This window comes from Fulmarus glacialis, unplaced genomic scaffold, assembly GCF_000690835.1.
Source record: "Fulmarus glacialis isolate BGI_N327 unplaced genomic scaffold, ASM69083v1 scaffold40727, whole genome shotgun sequence".
NCBI lineage: Eukaryota > Metazoa > Chordata > Aves > Procellariiformes > Procellariidae > Fulmarus > Fulmarus glacialis.
Window position 1 is genome coordinate 2,573 of NW_009222055.1, and position 15,235 is coordinate 17,807.

The 15,235-nt window shown below is 36.8% G+C and overlaps 1 protein-coding gene across 1 annotated transcript; it reads right to left on the bottom strand.

Annotated features, from left to right (window-relative positions):
* Positions 1-3,350: 3,350 nt before the first annotated feature.
* Positions 3,351-14,911, bottom strand: SLU7 (SLU7 splicing factor homolog (S. cerevisiae)). The gene is made up of 15 exons (XM_009581326.1): positions 14,733-14,911; positions 13,940-14,093; positions 13,575-13,655; positions 12,829-12,993; positions 11,270-11,335; positions 9,655-9,702; positions 9,012-9,143; positions 8,647-8,744; positions 7,137-7,222; positions 6,809-6,948; positions 5,700-5,861; positions 5,139-5,243; positions 4,885-4,959; positions 4,535-4,639; positions 3,351-3,530 (listed from the first exon to the last, which is right to left on the bottom strand). The coding sequence occupies exons 1-15, from the start codon at positions 14,894-14,896 to the stop codon at positions 3,351-3,353; spliced, it is 1,761 nt and encodes a 586-aa protein (XP_009579621.1). The 5' UTR covers positions 14,897-14,911.
* Positions 14,912-15,235: the final 324 nt, after the last annotated feature.

Below are 15,235 nucleotides of genomic sequence, written 5' to 3' on the forward strand. Positions count from 1 at the left end.
GATCCCTCAACAGCCTAAAACAATTACGCTTGTGTAGAACAGCACATCTCTTCCCTTAACCCACTCAGGAAAGCCATACAGATCCAATTACAAAGAAATGTGGAGACAGTAAAAGAACTACCTTCTGGCATGCCTTGAAAGATAACACAGAATGCTAGACTTTTCAACAAAAAAATAAAGGAGAATGTTTTAATCTGCATGTTTTAAAAATGCAAATGTCTTCAAATCAGCTGGCTAGTGCACAGTGTGCAGACAGTATGCCTCAGACAACCAGTACTCAACAGGATGAAAAATGAGACAATCGAAGCAATTGTTGAAAAGGGAGTTGAGAAAGTAATTTTTGAGCTTTGCCAAGGGCAAGATTCAGCGAAAGCTGCCCTGACTGTGCTGGGAGGGTCTGTCTTGTATTATGATTTGAGAATTTGACCAGCCTGTGTTACGAGGCCAAGGAACTTCCTCTTGCCTCGCTTCTATCTTTGTGCATGCAAGCAGCACTTCTCAACTTCAGCTGCCTCTGCTAGAATATGCTCATTTTCATTACATGTTCTTTTTTGTCCAAGCTAGCCTACAAACTTGTTTCAAACTCATTTTAGAAAGGAAAAATTCTTCTTGTGCAATAGGAAGCAGTCTTTGGATATGCACAGTCACATTGCATGCCAAATCCAAGTGGAAGCAGATGGAGGAAAATTAATCCTCATGATCAGATCCACAATGTTCTCTAACATTTAACCTTTATGATATAAATAGGACAACATGTTTTAAGCTTTATTTGTCCTTTAACTGTTGAGCCTGATCCAGACGAGATGTACTCTGCATCATTCACAAGCACAAGGAACTGTATTTTGAATAAAACACTACTAATTGCTTTTTACCCTGGAGCTGCCTTTCTGCTCCACCAGAGAAGAAACTGATCCATCTTCCCCATAGGTTCTCTCTTAGCAGAGCCAGACAGGGCATGCTGGAAAGTAAGGTATTGAAAAGAAATCCATCCACATGAGTATGCTTAAGGTGGAATTCATGTTTATTTGTAATAAACATCTCTCTCTGTAGCACTGAACACGTTATATTGGCTTGTAAAATACATGTACCTTTAACTCTCCGCATTTTTCTCTTGAATGTAAGAAAAATACTCACTAAACAAGAGTTTAAATCTGAACTTTACAGGCTGCCTAGACTGGTGAATTATTTGTCCTTCATGCTAAATTGCTCTCTTCAGTGTTATTTCTGAATTGCCTCCTTTACTCTATAAAGAATCAAGTCTCTAGCTACTTTTAGAAAGGTATCTAAATAGCTCAAGGAACTGATAACACGGACCCTTCTGACATCTCATCTTCCCTCAGATTGAACTTGGCACTAAGACAACAGCAGTCGGCATCTGCAGCTGGAGGTATGCTGGCCAGAACTTCAGATGTTACAGCCCTGAGAAGAATAATAGTTTACAGTTCAGCTCATTCAGAAAAATCATCCAAGGACAGTTTGCATTCGGGTCATACCAGAGGATCTCTGGAACACAGTAAATAACCTAAAATTTTGATCATCAATGAGAATATCACAGATAGTTTTAATACAGAACTACATTGCAGACTAATTGCAGAATTTCCATTATTAGCATTTCTGTATGCTAAATTAAAATACTCAATCCTCAAAGCAGCTGTGAAATCACACACACACGACACTTAAATATATGTTTATTGTATGTAATTACTTGTGGAAAAGAGCAGTTTTCCCTTGAAATTATCCATAACCCAGAAAGGTCAAGACATGAGCTGATGCGGAAACCTAGAACGTGAGTCACTAGTACAGTGGAAGGAAAACTATATGCCTAATATTTTTCCCCCTCTGACTGTCTAAATCCACATTGTTTGTGAAAACATAAAAGCAATTTCTGCAAAAGCTGGTTGCTACTCTTTAAAGTTTTTCCTTCCTGGTACTTGGTTATATTAACAATTCCACCCCCAGATCTTTGATCTCACTAGTTGGTTGTATTTTTTTGCAAGTGCTAGGAGGATTTTAAAATCAAGTTTTATAAAATAAAAGTCCACAGTCAGATTTATAAGTCTTATAAAATATAGTCTGCATTCAGAATTAGTATTTCTGTAACAAAAATAAAGGGGAAGCAGACTTGGGAGAAAACCTAATAAAAAAAGGAAACCAGCTTTACAGGTGGAAATTACAGGTACAACACGTTACAGGCATAACATACTGTTTCATTTTCTTCCAGTAACTTTAATTTCCTTCATTGTTTACAAAGTGGAAATTGTAATCAGGTTCTTAACTTTAAGAAGAAAAGCCAGGATTACAGAGTCTTCCTTGTCCTACCATTAATATAACCACTTAAATGTGGTTATAAAAGCCATGTTTAATAGGACAGTTTAAGCCATAATAATTCTCAAGCCTTCCCACTCTGAAGTCATGCTGTGAAGTTTTTCACCCATTTCTTCAACTTTTAATAATGACAGAGGAAAACTCCCAGTTTAAGGACTAATATTGCCAAACACAAAGCAGATGCTGCTTCACATTATCACAAGGTATTAGAGCCTGACACTTGGTATTACGCCATGTAACAGGATTCTGGAATTTATAAGGGTAAGATGAAAACTGTTATCAAACAGAAAACCAAAGAACTCGGATCTCTGCCACTGAAATTTACATGTTAACATCTGCAGAAATAGAATTAGAATTTAAAAGCTCTCCAGTCAGCTTCTCCTAACCTTTTCATTAAAAAGGCTGGGCAGCATTTAAGACCTTTATATTAATTTAACCAAAACTGTACAAAGCAATCAATTTTCACATTTCCAAAATACTTATTACAAAGTGATCAAGAAATAAACTATTTCTCCTTTTAAAGCCATGTGACAGGCAACCCCCTTTACAAATAAGAAGCTTCAGTAGCTGTATCAATTTTTTTTTCAACAATTTTTGTTCTATATTGACACCTGCTGACCATTTCTTTTGAGTAGACAGTTTTACTGAATGTATCATGACTTTATGCATATATCAGTTGGCCAAATGAACCCAGAATTCCAGCCAGTACCAAATCTTTTCTCTTGCAATAAAGAATTTACAGAATAGCTGTATATATTTTATATATACATACAATTTTTATATATATGTGTGTGTATATATATTTGTGACTGTGTATGTATACATACACACATACGTAAAATTGCTGGAAGTATTGGACTGCTTATGTCTGTTGAAAGTAGTTTTCACCAACTTCTTTGGTGCAAAAAAAGGTCTCTGCTGTTTCTGGCACTTACTAGACAACACGCGGAAGGTAAGCAAGTGTCTACAGAGTTGTAAACAAGTATGAAAAAAAGTCTTGTGTATTGGAATGATTTTCACCATGACTACTGTCCAAGAAAAGAGGCCATAGGATCATCAGGTCTCTGACGTTTCATTCTATAGGCTTCCATTTCCTCTTCTGTTGGCTCTCTGGTTTCACATAGGCTGTTGTATGGTCTCTTCCTCTCATCTAACTGCATGATTTCTTTAACATGGAGAAGACGAGCCTCTTCTGCATTTAGTGCCTGAAATGAAAGCACAGAAAAAAATACCCACAATGAAAGTTAAGCAAAAAAACCCAATGAAACTTTGTATTAGGTTCTAGTATAATGAACAAGCAGCAGGCAGAATGGTGGCATAAGCAATGCACATCTGTCTGGCCCACCTACAGCATACTTAATTTAATGCTCATTTTTTAGTTTTTAACATAAAATGATGGTAAAATGGTAAGTTAGCAAACAAGATACTTTAACCTCTTTCCAATTGCCCAAATCAAGTAAGAAACTCCTTGGCTTTACCTAAAATGTAATCACGATCCAGCAAGCACAAAAGCAGATAAGCAAGCATGTGATTTTAGGGGTTTGGGTTGGTTTGTTGTGGGTTTTTTTTCCAATCAGGGTGTGTTTGTTTTTTTTTTTTTAAATGCTTTTGGAAGTACGTGTTATCCCATTCCTCAAACTACTATTGTTGCTCCTTCTTGCTACTGAAAAGAAGTTGCATTTGTACAATGCTTTGATTGACCATAGTTTAACATTAGTTTTACACTCTGAATATCCAGACGCAGGCTGCTGTGCTTGTGGAAGGGCTGTTCAGCAGTCAGTAGATAGCTTGGTGGATGGATTTATTGTATCAACTGTGAGACTGGCCCCAAGTCTGGGATAAAAAGTGCTAAGTTAAGCTTTGACAGTGCCTTTGATCTCTCGCATCTTTCTTCAATACCCAAATCATTGTGTTCTGCAATGTCTTTTATAGATCTACAGCTGTAATAGGTGCCTAGAAAGGAAGTATTCTAAATCTTCTAAACTAAGTCTTCCAAAACTAAATACTTATTGCACGTTTGCCTGAGAAATAGGGAACGTACTTTAGAACATTTAACAGCATTTAAAATTTGCTTTAGCTCAAAATTAGCGTCAAAGAACATCCCACAGAATACCACAAGAACTGTATTACAGGCTTCATAAAACTGACATTGTTGTAAAATACATTTCAAGATCTTTTTGCTACAGAACCACTGAAGAATATAGTGCACCTTTTTAAGTTTTTCTTGCTTCTTTTTCTCTTCACCCTCACTATCTGAATTTGAGCTCTTCTTGTGCTTCTTCTTTTTCTTCTCTTTCTGTTTCTCTTGGTGGATCTGTAAGGTGGAAAGCCAGCTACTGTTAAGATTCAACTTGCAAATATTAGTAATATTCAAGCCATTAAATCTCAAGCATCTATTAATGCTATTTGAAAGCTTAGTTTTCAATAGAGAGTCTAATAATGCAGTCTAATAATTTTCAGACTCATTATGACTTACATCATTTTGTAGTTATACATATCCTTCCATCTCTTAAAATGCTGAGGAAAAATATCTGCCTTCCTGAAAGGGAAACAACCTACCTCCATCAGTGTTTTGGGTTTTGTCATGTGTTCTTCCTCCCTGGGCTGCTCTTCCAGTAAGCTTGCTTCAGTATTCTATACAATAGACAAGAGGAAGGATACCCATTTACCAAGCACAATTGAAAGGGGAAGGACAAAAAAAACCCACAACAACATAACCCAACCCCCCCAAAAAAGCAAAACAGTCTAAAACTTAGGTAGGAAGACGAATGCTTTTTAGGTCTTTCCAAGTGACTAAATAAGACAATACTTACAGTAATTTCTTTCCCAGCTTCTCCTGTACAGTATGAGTACTTGACAAATGAGTGGCAGCATTTGTAACCCCACTTGCCTTCTTTCCAATATGAACCCCAAATGCACTGCAAGAGAAAGAAGACACCATAGCAGTTATGTCCACAATGATACTCCCGTAAGAGGCAGGCTGCAATTTATTTTTGAGGTTATATCCTGATAAATAAATTATTCAAACAATCCAGAAGGGAAAGTTATAAGAAATACTTTTGCATTTTTACATTAGCCTTACAGTTTCAAGAAAGAGAAAAGCAACAGTATGTGGTCAACTCATATTCAAAGTTGAAGGGAAATACAGTAACTTCCCCTTCAGTTTGAGATTGCCGTCGCAACTCCTCATATTCACATTGCAACCATGACAACTTGAAATTCATCCTTAGTAGAAAAGAGAGAGTGTCACATTTGAGATAGGAGAAATTTATTTGCTGTATTAATTACATTGTACTGTATCCTACCATACCTCATTCCCTTCCAATAGGAAGGAATCTGATTTTTTAATAATTTTTACATAAGCTAGGACTTACTGTATGGTTGTTGATCTTTACATCCTCTTCGTATTTAGAGCAAGCAATAGCTTTCTCTTGTCCTTTGATGACTGTTCCATGTCTGGAGTACTCCACGTAATCTTCTGTTTGAGCTAACAGCAGTTCAGCTGGTGGGGCATCTAGATGTTCCTGTCCTCCATACTAAAATGCATATAGAAATGACATACAATAGCTTTGCAAAAACCTCTACCTTTTATGTAGTTAAGCGTACATTTCAAAATCTTAATGTTCACTACCTTCTGAAGACACAAAAGAAGTGGATGGAGACAGTTTAATCTTTAGTGAATAGTTAATATTAATAGAGAAATGCATCTCCTCCTATGGCCACTGTGGTGTTTTCTGGTGGTGTGGTTTTTTGTTTGATTGTTGTTTTGGGTTTTTTGGGTTTGTTTTGGTGGTGGTGTGGTTTTTGGTTTTGGTGTTGTTTTTTTTTTTTTGCCTGGAGGGTTACAACAGTGATATTCCTCACTCAAAGCAGGAAAACTTTTCAGACCAAACCAAAAGGCTCTGGTGTAACCTCTTCCCCTCCAAACTTGAACATTGACAAAGTTAGAATCCAAATGGATTTAGTTCTTTATTAGTTGTCCAAGAAACCAGTAGCAAAATATAAAATAAATACTTATCTAGAAGACTGCACTCAAAACAAGTCTGAAAATTCTGCTTTTCACATTTAAGAGAAAAGAAAAATTTAAAAATAATTTTGGGAGACAGTTACTTGGTTATTTTACAAAAGATACCACTTTTAAATAGCAAAAGAATTTTTTCCAACCACTTGTATTATTAAAAAAAAAAAAAAAAAAAATCTAAATTCCAACTCCTCCTACATACTGCTGTCAGGTTTTTCACTGGAGAAATTCTGATAGTTAAGGGAAGAAATACCAGCAGATCTTCAAAGGTTCCTATATTAAATAACATAATGAATCCAATTGATGAGATAGTATGTATAGATACAAAAATCTTTTTATAGATCTAAGCTGCTGAGAACAGCTGATGCATTTTCACATAGCATTAGTAATCTTATTTGTCCCCCAAGACCCAGACTTCAAACTCAACAGAATTCTTATTAAATAAAACCAAATGTCTATTACCTTCTCTAAGATGCTTTCTTTCTGCTGTGCCTTGAAATCTTCTTTTTTCACTTTGAAGGATTTATACAGTAGCTCTAATTTTGTAGGATCTGCTTGAAGATGAACTTCAGAGCCTTTGTCATAAGCCTCCCAAGCAAACACTGTGTACACAAGAGGTTTCACTCAGTATTTATTCTAAAACTGACATGCAATAAAATTAGAAAGAAAATAAAAAAAGAAAATAAAAGAAAGCCTCCATCTAAAAAGATCTATTTCTCTTTTGCAAGAAAGAAGCATTGTTAACTTAAGTCTTTTAAGTCCATTTCCTTAAAACAAAACAAAACAAAACAAAACAAAACCCGAACTGACTGAGTCTGTGCCATTGAAATGGTATCTCCAGTGTAGCGAACAAAGTTGTCACCTGCGTAACCAACTCTGCAGAAAAGAACAATATGATTCTTAGCATTCAAGTAAAGTGATTTCCTTTTAAACACAATCATAGAACACCAAAGGAAAGTAAAAATTCTCCTTTGTGCCCTGAGAGTTAAGAATGGAGGGAAAGGAAGGAGCATTCAACTCAATACATGAAATGAAAGTCTAGGCTCCCCATGGAGTCATGAAAGTATTAGACAGCAACTCAGCATACTTGATGCCTGTGTTTATATGGAACCATCTTATGACGTAGACCTGGAGCTTTGTCTGGGATATCAAACGCCATGAGTCAAGCTTGGATCTAACTGCACAATAAATATGCATGAATGGTAGGTGGTATTTCAGCATAGTGATTCTCAGCTTTTGGATTTGTGAATCTCTCCTCCCGCCCAGACCCAGTGTATTTCACTGGGTTAAAGCCTGGTAATAGCTTTACTGCTCTCAGTTACCTTTTGCGCACCCCTTGAAAAGATTCGCAATGAGTATATGAAACACAGGTTGAAAATCAAATAATGTTAACAATCCAATTTCCCACACTCTTCCTCTCCCACTCTGAAAAATTTACAGTCTGCAATACTGTGGCAGAAACACAGATTCAACAAAGGTCAAACTATGACTCTGGAGAGAAGTGAAAGCATCTGCATCTAAAAAAAAAAGAACTGACTGGCATTATTCTAGCTGAGGGCAAGGAGAGGTAGAAAGAGCATTATTTGCTAGCATTTAGCCACTGCAATTCTATTTCAGGCAGTGAGCTAACCCAATTTCTGTACTCTAAATAAATGTTTCTACTCACAGCCCGTCTACTCTGTATGTCCACAGCACTACACAGGTCACGGCAGGGTGACAGCTCAAGTGCTTGACTCGGGTTTTAAGTGAGACAGCCTTACGTGCAGCCAAAAGCCAGCCTATGGCATTCTTTAATTAAGTTGTCTAGACAATGCCACAGTTTTCAGACCTTTTCTATGCAGACTCCATTAATATACGAGGAGCTTTTGCTCCTAATTCAGGCATTTAGTTAGCTACCACATTTACTGCATGCTAGTTCTCCAGTACTGAATGCCTCCCAACAAACAAGGGATGAAATTTAAGATTTGGTTACTGAAATATTTTACATAAACATCATTATTGTTTACAGGTATCACCTCTAGATACAGCAGAGCGTTCTAATTCTTGTACAGATCATTACACTAAACGGTGGTCCACATATCCCTGAAGATTAAGGGCCAGTATTACTAAAATACCACTTTTATATACGAAAACAGAAAGTGCTGCCAAAACAATTTTTTTCCATGTTTACTATTTCTATCCATAACCGACTAGAGATTCATTAGTAAAAGGACATAGAAATAAAAGAAAATACGAAACTATTAATCTCATTTTTAACACAGTTTTGTTGGATACACAAGCATGACCTTGTTTTAACTTACTCATCTGGATTCTTGCCTGTATTGGCATATGGGTTCTCCCTCATTGCTCTTGTTTTTGGATCATAATAAGCAGAGTTTGGATCTAGATTCCTCAAGTACTAGGAAAAAAAGGTATTAGATATTTATGATTTTAAAAGAACTGAAGTTACTGCTGTATCCCCCAGCTTAGACATTTTGAAAAGATCTATCTGTGTAAAAGGATGACCTTGACGAACTCATAACAGGAGCAGGAATAGAACTGAGTACAAACCTTAACCTCCAAACCCCAAGACCCATACGCAAACTCCTTAATAATTGAGCGTACAATTTTTTGAAATTAACTTTCATGAATACAAAAGAACATCTGTAAAGAATTCTTTACTCACTTTTGCAATATCTTCCCGAATACGTAAATTTCGAACTGTGATACGTCTTTTAGAGTCAAAGTTCTGCCCAGGCATATCAATGTCATCTGCATATTTATCTTCATCTTCATCTTCACTGTTATGATCTCTTTCCTGAGGAGAGATGGGAAACTTCTAAATAAAAGAGGACATTCGCTCTAAAGACAAGTATGAGAATCTGATTTTAGTGGTTTCATTAAAAATTCTGCAATCCCTGTAGTTAAAAGTTAGATCATTTACTTGGGCTTAAGTGTGCTGTCATGCTAGTAACATGCTAATCTAACATTCAACAGTTTTCAGAAATACTCGTTAAAGGATTTCCACTTCCTCATATGGAAACAGTTACAAAAATGTAACTGTGATGATATTAAGAAAACAGTTACCTTGGGCAAAATATACCACATATTAAAAACTAGTTATTTGCTTGCATCTCTAAGGCTTGACAACACACAGGAGTTAAAACCAAAATCCCCTCTATGAAATCCAACAACCTCCGCCCAAAAGAACAGGCAGCCAGTGGCATGAACCCAACATTGAAACCCTTACGCCACCCTTGTTTCACTGTTCCACTAACTACAGGTCCTTTTTTCTGGCCATGGTGTGATGCAGTGGGTAATCATCTTACTGTCTGTGAATTTGGTTCCTCTTCTCCCCACTGGTGTCTTGGGGAGTTCTGCAGCAAACAAAGAACACATCAGCAGACAAGACAAGATAGTGGAGAGAGGAAAGATGGCAGGGAGATAAAAAGCAATCAAAGCAGAGCTTTGATGCTGGATGCAAAATACAATTTACCTGTGGCACAAAACGCGAAGAGAGTACTATAGTTTGAATGTTCTAAGAAAGAGCTTGTAAGTGTCTCTATTACAGACGCACGTTGGAGACCTTTTCACTGTATTCCCAACTACATTTCCAAGCCTTTGCAAGAACGGCAAATTCTGGAACTGTCACTGTTATTTAGAGCTTGTATGCCTTTGAACACTAATGGTTTAGACTAGAATATTTCATATCATGCAAATATAACCAAGATTCAACTCTGAAAGCTTAAAAAATTATTAAGAAGATATGCATATTCAAGTATTTAGTTAGGATTGACAGAAATACTGAGCATGAATCAGAAGCCATCGTTTAATCTGGAAAAACATAGCCAGAATTTATTTTTTTAACCTGCTTAGCCTCTAACTTGAGAATACTTGCAGTGGTAAAGATGGAAATAACTGTGAGTCCTGGAAGACTGACGAGCAAATTGGCCAGCACTGACTATGCAAATCGGCACCAGTCTTGGTCCTCTCCATCAGAGATAGTTCTTTTGTTTCAAACATACTTTTCTTCTTTCAGCTCCCTTTTGTAAGGACTAAGTATATGAAGCCAACAATGTTGCCTTGTGGTGAAAACAGGCATCAAAAAGAGAAAGAATCTTTTCTATCGGGAAGGTCAGAATGCTGTAGTTTGCGCTGGGTTGGAGATTAAGTTCACTCTGCCATCTAGTGACAAAATGCAATGTGACAACCTCTGGAAAATGGAGGCTCAATTGTATGTAGTCTTTTGCTTGGTGTTTTCTTTCTTAGCATATTGATTAAACAAACCTACTTCTGAAGCAGGAGCAGTCTCTACTTTTTCCCCATTTTATAAACTTAGAATATTATCAGAAATGCCTTTTAAAATTAGAATTTTATAAGAGGAGCTTGTAGAAGTTAGTGAAGATGCAAACTTGGCAGAGTTACAAGCCAGAGGGAAATACATATGCTCTGCCTTCAAATAACGAGACACACTGCAAATAGTCATAGCAATGACTTTGTTTCCAAGATAAAGAAAATACCTTCCTATTCCAATTTATACTAAGCATTACTAAAACAATCCACAGTCATGTAATACTCATTACCTCAACATTAGTTGGATGTAACAATCTTTAAATACAAAAAAGCATTTCAGTACATAAACAAAACTACTACATGGAAATCAAGTTTTTCTGACTGAAAAATCCATGTCATTAATTATAATAATCACACAGAATTTTTGCTTATAAGGGGAAAACAAAGCCACTCTCACTTGAAAGAATATGCTTCAAATTCTTGAATGTGACAGAGAATATGCTGGTGCTCAGAAAATCTTTAAATTACTGAAGGGCATAAAAAACAATAGCAGACCCTGTATAGAGAATAAAAGCATCAGAGAGAGCAGAAGTAATCTGTTGGAATTTTTATTCAGCTACATAAAAATAAATTAGGGTTTAGTTTACTTACCACTTGCTCCAGCTTTCCTGATGCTAACTCCTCCTGAAGCTTCTGGGCTTTCAGTGTACGTTTGGCCTGTGTATCATGAAAATTTATTTGTTTTAATATTTCTTTTTAATAGCAAGAGTGTAGTAATACTTACCATAAGCATCTCCTGTGACTGCTGTCATTTAAAATGTATTCTTATTAAAAAAAAAATGAGGTTTTAATTCTCTGGGTGCTTGTAAAAAATCAGCAGCCTAGAGCGTCTCTCCTTCGCTCCTATCCTTTACCATATTGTTTTTTGAGCTTCAAGGAAAGGAAGCTATATATACACTAACCATTTTACTATTCTATATTATCCTGTTAAATAAAAGAGTTTACTAGAGCTTATGAAGTTATGCCATTACTACATGCATGCTAATTTAAGAGATAGCTTTTTTTACTTCGATAGTGTTTAAGAACAAACCTGTTTTATTATTGTGTCCTCATAATCTAGTTAGGAACTTCAGTGCTTAAGGTACTTCATGACTGATGCTGCAAGCATTTACGTTTCATCCAAGAAGCACCAAAGTCTAGCATCTGAGGTGAGATTCTAAGGCAGCACATAGTGAATTTTTGGATGTGTCTGACATCATAGAACCACAGAACAGTTGATGTTGGAAGTACCTCTGGAGACCACCGAGGACAATCCACTTGCTCAAAGCAGGCTTGCCTACAACAGGTTGCCCAGGACCGTGCCTATGCAGGTTTTGATTACTCCAAGAATGGAGACTCCCCAGCCTTACTGGGCAAGCTGTTCCACTATTTGATCACCCTTACAGTAGAACACTTTTTTCTTATGTTTGAACAGAATTTCTTGTATTTCAATTTGTGCCCACTGCTTCTTGTCCTTTCACTAGATACTACTGAGAAGAGTCTGGCTCTGCCTTTAAACACTCCCATTAGACATTTAGCATTAGCTTTCCTATGCACTATAGGAAAATACTGAGGACCAGGCACCGAAGGGAGTTAGTTAGGCACCCAACTACCTTTTGGAACTGGCCTAACATCCAGCCAAGGTAGTGAACTATTTTTTTTTTTTCTTCTAAAAAGTTAATAGTGTCCACATGGATTTGGTGCACACAGACAGACAGTTAACTGCAACAGCAAGCTGCCGATGTGCACAGAGACATGTACAAATAGTCCACTGCTCCATCATGGTAACAAAAAGGATTCATAAGTAAAATAACATGAATGAGGTTACAAAATAGATATAGATTTATTGGCTCTAATACAGCCAAATAATAAATTCCTTTCTTGCCTGCAATTCAATCTGCATCTTGGGTAATAAATTCTAAGGCTTGTCTATTAAAAAGTAAGCAATCTGGACAGACACTTCATTTATTGTGCAGATCCATACTCAGTTGCCAGTTCTGATCTGAATTTTCAGTTTAAGCGTAGTTTGCTATCAAACACAGAATCCACCTCACTTTTCCATTATGAATACAGCACAAGGTCTAATATTAACAGTGCACATAACAAATGTTCCTCCTCCCAGCCAAGCCAAACACTGAAGCTTTCCCCAGTAAACCACAGCACCTACATACCAAGTCAACCTTGGAATATTCCTCTACAATTTTCATGTGCTCCTCGGGGTTATAACCATTCCAACGATCTCGCTTTCCATCATAATCAAACATCAGTTGAGGCTGCACATGTTCATCTGGTGCAATATTCATGCCTGTGTATTTTGCTCCAACTTTCCTGGGTCTCTGAAAGGAAAAAAAATGGTTGGATCAGTCCATTAGACTAAAATATGTTACTCACTCAGATATCTCTTTAAAAACAGTATCAATCGAGCTCTTCTAAAAGAGTCAGTTAAATTCAGCACTATAAGCCTGTGAATTGTAAATAAATGCAAGTAGTTCATTTCTGTATTTTAAAGTAGCACAACTGACTCCAAACCCCATCAATTTCTAACTCTACTTTCCACAATTAAGAAAGCAATTAAAACACAGTTTCTGGGGATGCTTCTAGCCGACATGAAACAGAAAGACAGGCACAGCAGCACTTGAGTTAATGCAAATTAACATGAAGAGCTAAATGTTTTCAGATACTATTGCAGCACTTATCACAAACAGAATTGATGAGCAAAACCCTGAATAGTAGCATTTTTTCCCTTAATTTTTCCTACAGAACAATTTCTTTAGAAATTTTCAAGCCACCTTTCTATACTCGTAACGTTTCTCAAAACTAGTAATTTTTATTTTAACTATAGCTAGCTATTTTTCACTAAGATTAGAATTCACATCGTTTTCAAAACCATTAAAACATCAACAAAAGTCAAGTTTACCTCCATGCAGTCTTTCTTTTTGTGTGTCAATGCACCACAGTTCTCACAAGCTCCTTTGCGATATCTAGTTGCTATAGCATGCTAAACAACAAAAAAAAGAGAAGGTTGTACAAACTTGTGGCAAGATTCATATATATGTTCCCAATAACTAATTCATTTTTTCAATACAACTAAAGTGTGCGTGGTCTACCCAAACCCCAAACACATATTTTGATTATTACCAAACATTGCGACTTGCCTGCTAATAAGAATTCCCAGCTCCTGTCCCTCTCAAAAACACCTTTATAGAGAGTCAGTGTTTCTTTTCTTATTACCTCATGAAATCAAACCACATCTTTATTTTATGACAAAAATATTTTGCATACCTCTTGAACTCCTCGTTTGTACCAATCTCCAGAGGAGCTATATTGTTTCTGCTTCTCTGGCTGAGGTCTCTGATGCTTTAGTGTAGGTCTTTTAGAGGGATCTATGTACCATGGTACTGAGGATATGTACTGAGGAATATGAGGATTGATATCTCTGTAAAAGATGTTGTGTAATAAATACACAGCATAGGGAAAAAACCCCACAACAACTTAGCCTAACAAATCTCTCTCACATTAAAGTTCAGTGCTTTAGGACTGATAATAAAATAACGAAGTTGTTACAATGCATTGCAAAATAAGCTCTAATTTAACTAGGTAAGCACAAACTTTCATTGAGATTTTGTTGCCATCTAATTCACCTAAAATCCTGACTCCAAATCAAATACTTTATTCTATGCAATGTTACTGAGCACAAAAATAGTAACATTTCTCTTCCCAGAAACAACGAGCCTTGCATAAGCAAGAGAGAGGGAACAGATAAGGTACACAGTAAAGTCCCCCAGTACTACGTTTTGGTCACTTTTAAAATACCACGTGTAAGTAGCCGCATAGATGGGACTTTTTAGCAGTACCGACAGTAGATAAACACTGAACCTACATGTTTTTTGAAAATATCTGTTTTCTGAGGATGACTGGAATATTAAAAGCAAATTCACAAAATTCAACTATTTAGTTCTACAATGACTCATGTAGAAATCATGTATCACCCCCATGATTATTCTGTAATCACAACAGGAAGAAAGCAATTTTTAACCAGTAGCTTTAGAATAGCCATAGCTTTAATAAAACTTACTTTCCTTCTTCATCCACTTCAGCAGGTGCATTTCCTAGTTTTCTTTGTTCTTCTAATTCCTTCTTTTTCCTCCAGTCTTCCCTTGTCATCTTCTTTGGTTCCTCCAGGCTCACGTCATTTGATCCTCCCGAAGAAGTGGCGTTCATTACCGTCCCTGATGCCATTTTGTTTTTTCCTCTGTAACAGAAAAAAAAAGGAAAAAAAAAGCCTTACAGATCAACACCATTGGACAGCACAGTTCTTCAACGTGGTTTTGTATCATCCAGTTAAACCAGTAACGCTGTATTATGCATTCTTAACATATGTCTTTTCACAAACACAAGTACCAGTGTTGAAAAAAAATTACCTAATTAACGTTTCTCTTGTCTAACTAATACGATACACGATGGGGACGAACAGCAGCAGCTCTGCACGCAGCCTCAGGACACGCACTATCGGGCCTTCCCCGCCCGCGCGGAAGGGGACACGGGCTCACCCACTGCGCGGGCGGCCAGGGCCCGCGG